Genomic DNA, 13113 nt, shown 5'->3' with positions numbered 1-13113 from the left:
CTCAGCAAAAGCCTCGGAGCAACACCCCTTAGACCGCCAGCATTAGGAGTGTGGCAGACGTGCAGCTGGGTGCATGGCTGGGAATGTGTCTGGCAGACAAGAGCAATGCATGCACTGGAGCACAGTGAGAACAGGGCCAGATATGCTGACAATGCATGGTCAGCACTGGACCAGAAGGATAAATGTTAACAACTTAAAATAGAAATTTGATCTTTTGGCACTCTCATTTTAAATACATTATTTTTCTGCTAGAGCGACAAAGGGGTACTGTCCGATTCACCTCTACCCCATTTGACTTGGACTTTGTCTCTGGAACTGATGCGCTACAATGCTGAGAACTATATTCTGCACTCTATATCTTCCCCCTTTGATCCACCTAATGGACTCGAGTTTGACGACTGCATACAATTCAGTATCTGATCAGACTGGATATCACGCAAACCAAAGTTTTCCCACTGTACTTCAGTAAACGCGACAATAATAAACCTAAAAAGAAATGTAGGTTGATAACTTAAGAGTTTTTAACTGAGACTACACTTAAATAATCTAAAAAGGAATGAAATGAAGAAATAACCACTTGGCTTTTGGCCCATCTTTAAGCCATCTCACAAATGTGTTCCTAGTGCAGAGGAGAGATGCAAGAACTAGTGGAAGTGAAGAACACCTGATCAATGTCATTTGAGAGGAACAAAAAGATGAAAATAAGAATAAGATAACAGAAAGTAAAACATCATAGGTAAAAGCACCTCGCCGAAGCTGGTCTAGACTTCAGCAATGAACACAAAAAATTGACACGTAAAATACACACATTGTTAGGGTAGAGCTGTAGGGAAGAAGAATTTTCTCAAAGAGAAACTGAGACATGGTTAGGCAAGATACTGATCATCAATTTCTATGATTATTAACAATCAACAATTTCTATATTTATTACAAAGAAGAATGGAAATTGTAAATACATCTTGTTTAAGATCAACAATGCCAGGTATATTCTGTCTACAGTGCCTGGGTATCAGGCACCTTGAAGAATACAGAATTAAACATTTGTTGCATTGGGCTTCACGTAAGAAACAAAATACCAAATTTTTCCTTCTATTGAAAGGTATTGGAAAGAAAGAACAGAAAAGCTGAATTGTCTTCAAGAACAATGTAATACCAAGGAACTGCAATTGCTAGTTTATGACAGTCGACAAGAATATAAACTGCTTACAGAATGTCATTGGAGTTATTTACAGTCTTATGTTCAGACACTAGGGACCAGAAGCAGCCTTCAATTGTTAGTTTTCCCCACAATTTCCATCTTCCTGCTGGGTATACTGACATGAATTAGAAAACCATTTTGAATTACTTTTGTTCAAAATCAAACTATATTTAAAAGGCCGTGTCTGTCAAATTCAATTGGAAAAAAAGTAGAATGTGATTAAAATATCAGTTTACTGTGTTAGTTCTCCAGGAAGCTAAAGCTACAACTCGAGCCTATTGAGGAAGCAATGCCAATCGCTTGAATGAAGCACAACTTCAAGGCTTGCATCGTTATCGAACCAACACACAGGTTTTTAACTCCAAATATTTCAACGTAAACATGCACCTGAATTATTTTTAAATTACTCTATTTTGGAAACAGACTAGAGATTGCTCTATTCTTGACACAAACCAGAAACTGAAATAAAATTATTATTATTATAGTTATGGGGGCCAAAGTAAACTATTATTATAGTTTTGGGGGCCAAAGTAAAAGATAACTGTCCACTGTATACCTCGAATTGTCGTTCAAAATTTTGAAATTCAAAAAGCCTAGCCTGGAATCCATCTGCCAACGCACCACCTGCAAATCAAATGGAACAAGGTGTTGCCACATTTCTCATGACCAATATACGGGAGAGGTTTAAAAAAAAAACCCTTACAAATCTTGTAATCACAAATCAGACAGTTAGATGATTATAATCCATGTTAAAATAATAATAACTCTCAAGTACTGACTGCTTTAAGTCAATAGGCAAGGACTTTTTCCATAAAGAAATGTGTTCCAGGCAAACCTGTATGGTTCACTGAACCAAAATTGATAACACATAACACTTATCTAGTACCTTCAGTGTTGGGTCATCTCATTATTAAAGAAACTTACCCCCTTCTGGCATCCCTTGAGCTTTGTGAATCCTGGCGTTTACAGCCTCCTTGGCAGAAACGAAGAAGATCCGTTTCTCAGCCTGTGCATAGTCCATTACCCCAAGTTCAGCCACCAGGAAGTTTACACAGCGATCAGTATGCTGCTGCCGTACCTAGTATACCAAGGAAAACACAGGTTCATGGCTCAGCAATATCAACAGAAAATAGATGCAATTATTATTATTTTTTCATATACATGTGCATTCACAGCAACTAGTAGAGTACTTGTTGACACAGCTTGCATTAACTTCTCACGGTAGGGCTTTTTACAACCATAAAGATGCTTCGTATCGATTCAGGAGCATGAATTACATATATTTACAAGTTATTTCAAAAAGATCAAATGCTGGAGTAACTCAGCGGGTCAGGCAGCATCTAGGGAGAATATGGATAGGTGACGTTTCACAGAGTGCTGGAGTAACTCAGCGGGTCAGGCAGCATCTCTGGAGAACATGGATAATAACATTTCGTGTTGGGACCCTTCTTCAGACTCTGACCCTTCTTCACAGTCTGAAGAAACATCCGAACCAGACACGCCATCTATGTTTTCCACAGATGCTGCCTGACCCTCTGTTAGTCCAGCACTGTGTGTCTTTTCTTGAAAACCAGTATCTGCAATATATTCCTTGTTTCTACAAGTTATTTCGAATTTATTCCTAGTTAATGGCAGATGAATGAAACATAGCTATTCTGTATTTGAAACTTCAAACTAGACTGTTAGTGTAGAACACTTTGATAAAGTTTGCCTTTTCATAGTAAGGTTTTCCAAACGAATAAACATTTCCAATCGATTCAGGAGCACAAATTAAATAAAATGAAGTGGCTTACAATGTTATTTAAGGCAAGCAATTAAGCTATGCCAAAGATAGACACAAAGTGCTGGAGTAACTCAGCGGGTCAGGCAGCATCTCTGGAGAACATGGATAGGTGACGTTTCACAGAGTGCTGGAGTAACTCAGCGGGTCAGGCAGCATCTAGGGAGAATATGGATAGGTGACGTTTCACAGAGTGCTGGAGTAACTCAGCGAGTCAGGCAACATCTCTGGAGAACGTGGATAGGTGACGTTTCGGGTTGGGACCCTTCTTAACCATTTTATTACATCATCCAGGCTGTCTGATCTGCTGAATCTCACCAGCGCTTTGTTTTATTGAATAGGTTTATGAATGAATAAGTTTATTGGCCAAGTATTCACATACAAGGAATTTGCCTTGGTGCTCCGCCCACAAGTGACAACATGACATAGTGACAGTTAAGCATGATACATGAAACATTAAACATTAATAATAAAACATTATTGATTAAACATGTGAATTAAATAAAATACCAGAGCAAATAAAATACCAGTCTTATTCCAGGTTTCAACACCTGCAATTTCTTGTTTCTCCAAGTAATCTAACTACACATTTTTTCAATTTGGTATTTAAGTATGAATATATATATATTTTTAAACACATTTAATTAAAGGCTACATTAGCCAGCAATGTCTCATATCCAGACATGACCATTTAAGAACAGATTACAAGCACTGTCCATTAGTGACTTGCCTCATCCATGTACTCTGGCTCAGAAGCAGAAGCATCCCAACGATTATTCAGGATGAAAATATTTGGCTTGGAAAGTCGTTCATTAACTTTATGAAAAAACTGTTTCTCCTGAAAGCAACATAATCGAACAGTTAAAAATTGTGCTGAATTTCCTAAATTCACAACAACTTTCGCAATAAAACCAAAATGGTCACAGGGAGAATGTATTAACTCCGTACAGACAGCACCCGTAGTCAGGATCGCACCCGGATCTCTAGCGCTGTGAGGCAGCAACTCTACCGCTATGCCACCTGAGTAAGTATTGTGTCTACTGGACTGTTATGGATGCAAGGATTTCAATGTTCCGTTGTCCGTACATATGATAACTAAACACTCAACCTGACTAATGATTTTAGCCGGGATCGGGCTGGACTTTGAATTTGATGCCAAATCCTGGCGACTCTAGAATGCGGTTCTCAATGGACCATTTCTACGTGTACTAATCAGGGATCGTACTTGGGTTTGGCAAGAGTTTACTGACCTGTTTACAAAAAAAAAAAGGAATTTCTCTGTACGGATGCACATGTGACAATAAAATTGTCTAAAATTGATCGATTTCTGGAGGGATTTAGTTCCAGATTAAGTCGGAGGGGCCTTTATCCGTTCTTTATATAGTTTTTTTATCTCGAGTTATAGTTATATAATTTGTCTAATTTTCAATAACTGCTAAATTTTATATATTCATTCATTCGTACATGCGCCACAAAACAGAGTTTGAAAAAAAAAAGATTGGGAATAATTAAACGAAAAATCTTCCCAATATTTGTCTGATTTTGTACCAAGAATAAAAAGTATTCACTTGCCGTTTGCATTAGTGTCGATTCTGAATTCGCGACTAACACAAAGACATCAGCATCCAGGCAGAATTTGTCAATCCAGGTATCCAACTCAGTGGTTACATCTGTACCAGGGCTGCAGAAGATAACATCGGTTCACATAAATGCACACAACATACACTCTGAAATTCTACTAAAATGCACTGGCAATTTTTACAAATTAATATCTGGAAAACAAAAATGCAGAAATTGCAGAGGGTCTTGAAACTCAATGTCATAGAGAAATCCACCATCAATCTATGGAGAAGGGTCTTGGAGACCCGAAACGTCGCCTATTTCCTTCGCTCCATAGATGCTTCCTCACCCGCTGAGTTTCTCCAGCATTTTTGTCCACCTTCGATTTTCCAGCATCTGCAGTTCCCTCTTAAACATTTCATCTACTCCACTGCGAAATCTCCTCAAGGTATGCCTACTTTGAAGAAGTTCTCCTCCTCTTGGAGAAGGGTCTCGACCCGAAACATAGAAAATAGGTGCAGGAGTAGGCCATTCTGCTCTTTGAGCCTGCACCGCCATTCAATATGATCATGGCTGATCATCCAACTCAGTATCCTGTACCACCTTTCTCTCCATACCCCCTGATCCCTTTAGCCACAAGGGCCACATCTAACTCCCTCTTAAATACAGCCAATGATCTGGCCTCAACTACATTCTGTGGCAGAGAATTCCAGAGATTCACCACTCTCTGTGTAAAAAATGTTTTTCTTCAATTCAATTCAATTCAACTTTATTGTCATTGCACAGATACAAGTATGGGTGCAACGAAATGCAGTTTAGCGTCAGTCCGTAGTAATAGTGCAATATAGAAATAAAAATACAGAATAAGCAAACAATGTGGACGGAGAGACTGGAGAAATCTATCGGCGGGACTCCGAGTTCAGCAATGTGATAGTGTTGTTGTAGAAGCTGTTCCTCATCCTACTAGTACGAGACCTGAGGCTCCTGTACCGCCTCCCTGATGGGAGGAGGGCAAACAGTCCATGGTTAGGGTGGGAGGGGTCTTTGATGATCTTCCCGGCCCGTCTCAGACTCCGTTTTCGGTGGAGGGCATCCATGGCAGGGAGCGGGGCACCGATGATGTACTGAGCAGTTTTCACCACCCGTTGTAGTGCCTTCCTGTCCGCTACGGTGCAACTGCTGTACCATACCGTGAAGCAGGTGGTCAGGATGCTTTCGATGGTACAGCGGTAAAAGTTGGTCAGGATCTGGGGGGACAGGTGAGCTTTCTTGAGCCTCCTCAGGAAGTAAAGGCGCTGCTGCGCCTTTTTGATCAGCTTGGAGGTGTTGAGGGACCAGGACAGATCCTCCGAGATGTGTACCCCGAGGAATTTGTAGTTGGAGACGCGCTCCACCTCAGTCCCGTTTATATGGATGGGGGTATGTCTGCCCCCTCTGTTCTTCCTGGTCAACAATAATTTCCTTCGTCTTCTTGGAGTTGAGGACGAGGTTATTGTTGGCACACCAGGTTGTCAGGTGCTGGACCTCCTCCCTGTAGGCTGACTCGTCGTTGTCACTGATCAGTCCTACCACCGTGGTGTCGTCGGCAAATTTAATGATGGCGTTGGTGTTCTTAGGGATGCAGTCATGGGTGAAGAGGGAGTAGAGGAGAGGGCTGAGCACACAGCCCTGTGGCACGCCGGTGTTCAGTGTTATAGTAGAGGAGGTGAGGTTGTTGACCCTAACAGACTGTGGTCTGTTGGTGAGGAAATCCAGTGTCCAATTGCAGAGGGAGGTGGAGATGCCAAGTCCGCTGAGTTTGGTGATCAAGCTGGCGGGGATGACAGTGTTAAAGGCAGAGCTGAAATCAATGAACAACAACCTGATGTACGTGTTATTGCTGTCCAGGTGGGTCAGGGCAGAGTGTAGGGCCGCCGATATGGCGTCCTCTGTAGACCTGTTGGTCAGGTAGGCAAACTGATGGGGGTCCAGTGTGGGGGGGAGGCTGGCTTTGAGGTGAGCCAAGATCAGCCGCTCAAAGCACTTTGCAATGACAGGGGTGAGTGCCACTGGGCGGAAGTCGTTGAGACTTCCGCCCAGTCTCATCCGCCCCGCCCAGCCCTCTCATCTCAGTCCTAAAAGATTTCCCCTTTATCCTTAAACTGTGACCCCTTGTTCTGGACTTCCCCAACATCGGGAACAATCTTCCTGCATCTAGCCTGTCCAACCCCTTAAGAATTTTGTAAGTTTCTATAAGAGCCCCCCTCAATCTTCTAAATTCTAGCAAGTACAAGCCGAGTCTATCCAGTCTTTCTTCATATGAAAGTCCTGACATCCCAGGAATCAGTCTGGTGAACCTTCTCTGTTCTCCGTCTATGGCAAGAACGTCGCCCATTTCCTTTGCTCCATAGATGCTGCCTCACCCGCTGAGTTTCTCCAGCATTTTTGTCTACCATCAACTTATGGAGAATGCCTATGCATAGATCCACAACTAAATGCAGAAATTTCCATCGCTAACAGCTTTCTTCAAGGTCGGTAGTGAACGCTACAGCTGCACAATTGGCTTCAAAATCCACAAAGAGAAGAATCGGATACCACATGAATGTTTCAAATGATGAGAAGAGTGCTGTGCAGCAATTGAGCAATCAACAAAATTATAATTTACATCAATGTCAAATGATTTTGAACTTATCAGACCTGTCCATTAATACCAAGTCATCCCGAAGAAGAGCACATTTCGATTTTGGCCAAAACACACGGACTAGACATCCAGCGTCCAAGTACTCATTCTGGTGTAAAGCATGTGCCAGCTGGTTCACAGTCTGTAAACACAGAGATATATAGTACTGCACATTACACTGTCACACTGATGCATATTGTACAAAAACATTGGCGATATATAATGCGATCGAGAAGGAAGATAGCATCGAGAAAAAGAAATAGACTGTAATCAAGTGGGAAGAGTTTAGTATCCAGATTACTTTATGAAAAAATGAATATGAAATATAAAGCATCTCTCCCAAGATGATGCAAGTGCCTGGACACTCTGCTATGTAAAAAAACAAAGTGCTGGAGGAACTCAGCGTGTCAGGCAGCATCTGAGGGGGGTAATCTTCCCAGCTACTATAAGGCAACTGAACCACAGCCTCCACAGCCGTCTGTGGCAAAGAATTCCAAAGATTCTTTACCCTCTGGCTAAAGAAATTCCTCATCTCCATTCTAAAGGTACATCCCTAAAGGTACATTCCCGTCTGTGCCCTCTGCTCCTAAACTCTCCCACTACTGGAAACATCCTCTCCACATCCACTCATTCCAGGCCAATCCCATCCAATCAGATAATACAAATTATAAATATGATCAACTCAAGCTCAAATACAATAGTTAGAGCAAAGGGAAAGATGCAGAGTGTAGAATATAGATTGGAGAGCATCAGTTTCAGAAACAAAGTCCAATATCCAGAGAGGTAGAGGTGAAATGGACAGTGCCCTAGCTTCTGGAAGGACCATTCAGAAACTTGATCACAAAGGGGAAGAAGCTGTTCCTGAGTCTGGTGGTGCGCACTTTCAAGCTTGAAATGTTCCCCATGAAGTGAAGCAGATGTTATATATTGCAGATTGTAGATTAGTCAGGGAAGCAGTCTCCTTGGGGTGGGATTAGGATTACCATAGGGGAATGAGGAATTTAAAAGTGAGATTAGGAACAAACACTTCTATGGTAATCCTAGTTCAGGATACATTTGACCTTAACTGGTCTTCACAGCAGAGCTGTTTCATTTCAAAACTACATCCAAAGATCTCTCCTGGTCCCAGATGCAATCATAAAGAAAGCACATCAGCGCCTCTACTTCCTGAGATTACAGAGAGTCGGTATGTCAAGGAGGACTCTCTCGAACTTCTACAGGTGCACAGTCGAGAGCATGCTGATTAATTCCTACTGATCTTAAATTCCCAGAAACGCATGCCCCTGCATAAACAAACACTTACTTTCACGTTCTTCTTTTCCTCAGAGTCTTCAGTCATCAAATAGGCTTTATCTCCATCTGTTCCTTCCACACTCAGGAAGCAGTTGGTCGTATGTCCAATGCCACTGGGCAGTACCTTGTCCCATAACATTGCGTTGATCACAGTACTCTTTCCATTACTTGTTCTATGAAAACACAAAACATTTTAAAGGACATATTGTAGAGGCACCAAAAGTGGTGAACAAATGGGTTACTTTATTCAGGCATAAAAGGTTTGTTATACATGCACGTTGGTCCTCTAACATAAAGTTTCTGTTGCTGCTGCGAGGCCGTTGCCTCGTGGGCGCGAGGTGAGCCCCTGCTGAGGTGGAAGGACACTCACCCCTAGAGAGAAGAGAGCTGGTCAGCTCAAAGTAAGAGAGAGAGAGAGAGAGAGAGAGAGAAAAGAGAGAGGGTTGTCCCAGGGTTCGTTATATATCCCAGGACACACCCCTGTACCCCGTGACAACTCCTCCCTGCCATTGCCCAGTCACGTGACTGACTGCTGAGGGTTCGTGTAGCTAGTGGCCCAACCACCGGGTGCCGCCACAATATTTTCTTTCAACATCGCACAGAATTTTCTTTTACACAGAAAATCCGCAACTCAATTCATGGAAGACAATGCCCCGTGACTTATTTTCAGGTGACCATATGAAAGTGTAGTCGAGGGCAGAAACATTGATAATAAAAATTCAACTATCCGCAGCGCAGCACAATGGCACAGCGGTAGTGTTGCTGCCGTTCAACACTTAGAGACCCGGGTTCGATCCAGACTACAGGTGCTGTCTGTACGGAGGTTTGTAGGCTCTCCATGTGTCCGCGTGGCCCCCCCCCCCCCCCAAGATCTTCAATTTACTCCCACACTCCAAAGACATACAGGTTAATTGGCTTGGTATAAATGTAAATTGTCCCTAGCCAGTTTAGGATAGTATTAGTGTGCAGGGATCGCTGGTTGGCGTGGACTCAGTGGGCCGACGGGCCTGTTTCCGCACTGCGTCTCTAAACTAAATTAAACTATATTTTCACAGGACAGCATGTGACCACAATCTATGGGGAAATAGCAGCAGCCTCCTATAGTTTCCCCACGTAGAAATTGTACCCGACTTGGCAATAACAAAGGCTGAAAATCATTACAGCTATAATTGGAGCTGTCAGTTTTCCACCTGCAGGCCCTTTAGGTTCTTCAATGAGGAAAGTAAATGCTTGTTGTTTTCAGTTATTTGATGCTCATGACCATGTTCTGAATCCAATATGTCCAAAATAATGGATTAAAAGGCAGTAATATTTTAAAGAACACTTTACCTCTAATCCCTCAGTTTAAATTAAGATAATTAGGGTGGCAAAGTAATCCAGCGGTAGAGTTGCTGCCTCACAGCTCCAGAGACCGGGGATTTAGCCCGAAACGTTGCCTATTTCCATCGCTCCATAGATGCTGCCGCACCCGCTAAGTTTCTCCAGCACTTTTGTCCCGACTATGGATCTTGTACGTTCTCCTCATGGCCTGCGTGGGTTTCCTCCGGGTGCTCCGGTTTCCTCCCACACTTCAAAGATGTGTGTGTTTGTAGGTTAATTGACTTCTGTAAATTGTTCCTAGTGTGCAGAATAGAACTAGCCTATGGGTCATTGCTGGTCAGTGCGGATTCAGTGGGCTGAAGGGCCTGTTTCCCAGAGATAGTTTAGTATCTCTAAACTAAAACTACTGTTACGCCCAAATCAAATTCTTTCCTTTGACCGAAAACAATGAATTTCATTATTTCTACGAGCCTTCCTCATTCTAATAAAGTAAAAAAATGTTGGTAACACCTAAACTAGCCATCACCAAATCACTACAGTTTATTCTATCTAACCAGAACTGTGACAACTGTAGTTTGTTAAGCACCACCCTTTCGTTCTGGTTCCAGATTTAAAAAAGGTTACATTTTATACATCAAAAAATATAATCCGGGTCTTTATACAAATTAATATCTCTAATCATGATCAAAGACAAGAGAATCTTGCACAAGAGAAAAGGAATAAGTGACGTTTCGGGTTGAGATACTTCATCAGACTGAGGTAGACAAAAATGTTGAAGAAACTCGGCGGCTGAGGCAGCATCTCTGGAGAGAAGGAATGGGTGACGTTTCGGATCGAGACCCTTCTTCAGACTGAGAGTCAGGGAGGGGTAAACCAGAGGTAAGGGAAGGTACAGACAGGACCGTACCGAACAGAGCAGTGTTCTGTACCTTCTCATACCTCTCGTATCTCCCTCCCTGACTCTCGGTCTGATGATGGGTCTCGACCCGAAACGTCACCCATTCCTTCTCTCCAGAGATGCTGCCTGTCCCGCTGAGTTACTGCAGCATTTTTTGTCTATTTACCGTGTAAACTAGCATCTGCAGTTCCTTCCTACACAAGAGAACCGTGCGTCTCACCTTCCAAAAAAGGCTACTTTCATGTGCCGACGTGCCAGCACCTCGCGGATTCCAGCCACTTTGGAAGCAAATATTTCTATCTCCGACAACTGTTGCTGTGTTGTTATCTTCTCCAGGCCTTCATTCTGACGAGACGCTGACAGAATCAAACGGTCACAGTAAGGAGAGCCAGTGAAAATAAAATCTTGCATTAAAAAAAAAAAATCACTTTTGACAAACCAAAATGCCCAAATCAGGAATCACAAGTTCATGTCATAGGAGCAGAATTAGGCCATTTGGCCCATCGAGTCAACGCTGCCATTCAAGCATGGCTGATCTACCATTCCCTCTCAACCCCATTCCCCAGCACTGGTGCCCCACAATGCTGCCCCAATGTTAATGCCGCTTCTCCCACAGTGGACGTTCGGCAACCAATGTTTAGGTTTATTATTGACATGTGTACCAAAATATAGTGAAAAGCTATATATCAGATCAGATATACATTAATGCAATCAAGTCAAACTCAAGTACAATAGGTAGAGCAAAGGGGAAGATAGAGTGCAGAATATAGTTCTCAGCATTGTAGCGCACCAGTTCCAGAGACAAAGTCCAATGTCTGCAATGGGGTAGAGGTGAATCGGACAGTACCCTAGCTTATGGAAGGACCATTCAGAAGCCTGATAACAGAGGGAAGAAGCTGTTCCTGGGTCTGGTGGTGCGCGTTTTCAAACTTCTGTACCTTCTGCCAGATGGGAGCGGGGAGTGGAAGGAATGACCGGGGTGGGACAAGTTATAAGCAACATAGCTCTAGGTTACAATGCACAAGTTATGGCTCAACACCTGTTACTTTCTCTACATGATGACAACTATTAGGTCTATGAAAATATCCATTCATCGTTTACCTTCAATAAACCTTGCACCTTCATTAACATATTCCAACAGTTGTTCAAAGATGGTATTAATCTTCTTCTTAGCTTGTACAAAGTGCTTGAGTGGAGATGAACTTGTGTCTGCCATGGTTCAACTGTAGACAGAACACATTAGTAGGTGAAAGAAAATCATTCTAACGCAGTGGCAGTGGCAGCTAACTTATTGAGCACATTTTAAAAAGAGTCTTTTAACAAGAGTACAGTGCCCTCCATAATGTTTGGTACAAAGACCCATCATTTATTTATTTGCCTCTGTACTCCACAATTTGAGATTTGTAATAGAAAAAAAAAATCACATGTGGTTAAAGTGCACATTGTCAGATTTTATAAAAGGCCATTTTTATACATTTTGGTTTCACCATGTAGAAATTACAGCTGTGTTTATACATAGTTCCCCCCATTTCAGGGCACCATAATGTTTAGGACACATGGCTTCACAGGTGTTTGTAATTGCTCAGGTGTGTTTAATTGCCTCCTTAATGCAGGTATAAGAGAGCTCTCAGCACCTAGTCTTTCCATCACCTTTGGAAACTTTCAATGCTGTTTATCAACATGAGGACCAATGAATGTCAAATAAGCCATTATGAGAAACTAGAATAAAACTGTTAGAGACATCAGCCAAACCTTAGGCTTACTAAAATCAACTGTTTGGAACATCATTAAGAAGAAAGAGAGCACTGGCGAGTTTACTAATTGCAAAGGGACTGACAGGCCAAGGAAGACCTCCACAGCTGATGACAGAAAAATTATCTCTATAATAAGGAAAAATCCCTAAACACCTGTCCAACAGATCAGAAACACTCTTCAGGAGTCAGGTGTGGATTTGTCAATGACCACTGTCCGCAGAAGACTTCATGAACATAAATACAGAGGCTACACAAGATCCAAACCACTGGTTAGCCACAAAAATGGGATGACCAGGTTACAGTTTGCCAAGAAGTACTTAAAAGAGCAACCACAGCTCTGGAAAAAGGTCTTGTGGACAGATGAGACGAAGATTAATTTATATCAGAGTGATGGCAAGAGCAAAGTATGGAGGAGAGAAGGAACTGCCTAAGATCCAAAGCATACCACGTCGTCTGTGAAACACTGTGGTGGGGGTGGTTATAGTCTGGGCATGTATGGCTGCTGAAGGTACTGACTCACTTATCTTCATTGATGATACGGGGTGGAAGATTGCAACCTTCACGTGGTCCGCCCTGTTTCGACTAATGCAATCAACGAGACGTGCACAAACGGAAGATCAAATAGAACAAGTTGTCCAACAACTTTAGGCT

The 13113-nt window shown here is 42.4% G+C and overlaps 1 protein-coding gene across 5 annotated transcripts in view; it reads right to left on the bottom strand.

The window, feature by feature from the left end:
* The window catches only part of mfn1 (mitofusin 1), a 43429-nt gene that overhangs the window by 21658 nt on the left and 8658 nt on the right, over positions 1 to 13113 (bottom strand). For all 5 annotated transcript variants that reach the window (XM_033031280.1, XM_033031281.1, XM_033031279.1 and 2 more), the window contains 8 exons: positions 11810 to 11931; positions 10929 to 11064; positions 8501 to 8663; positions 7215 to 7339; positions 4551 to 4659; positions 3709 to 3816; positions 2123 to 2276; positions 1755 to 1822 (listed from right to left, as the gene is read on the bottom strand). In XM_033031280.1, the coding sequence (XP_032887171.1) occupies positions 1755 to 1822; positions 2123 to 2276; positions 3709 to 3816; positions 4551 to 4659; positions 7215 to 7339; positions 8501 to 8663; positions 10929 to 11064; positions 11810 to 11924 (978 nt within the window). In that variant the 5' untranslated portion in view covers positions 11925 to 11931. The remainder of the gene's footprint in view (positions 1 to 1754; positions 1823 to 2122; positions 2277 to 3708; positions 3817 to 4550; positions 4660 to 7214; positions 7340 to 8500; positions 8664 to 10928; positions 11065 to 11809; positions 11932 to 13113) is intronic.

This window comes from Amblyraja radiata, chromosome 13 (assembly GCF_010909765.2).
Source record: "Amblyraja radiata isolate CabotCenter1 chromosome 13, sAmbRad1.1.pri, whole genome shotgun sequence".
NCBI classification, from domain to species: domain Eukaryota; kingdom Metazoa; phylum Chordata; class Chondrichthyes; order Rajiformes; family Rajidae; genus Amblyraja; species Amblyraja radiata.
This window is presented reverse-complemented; position numbering and strand designations above follow the sequence as displayed.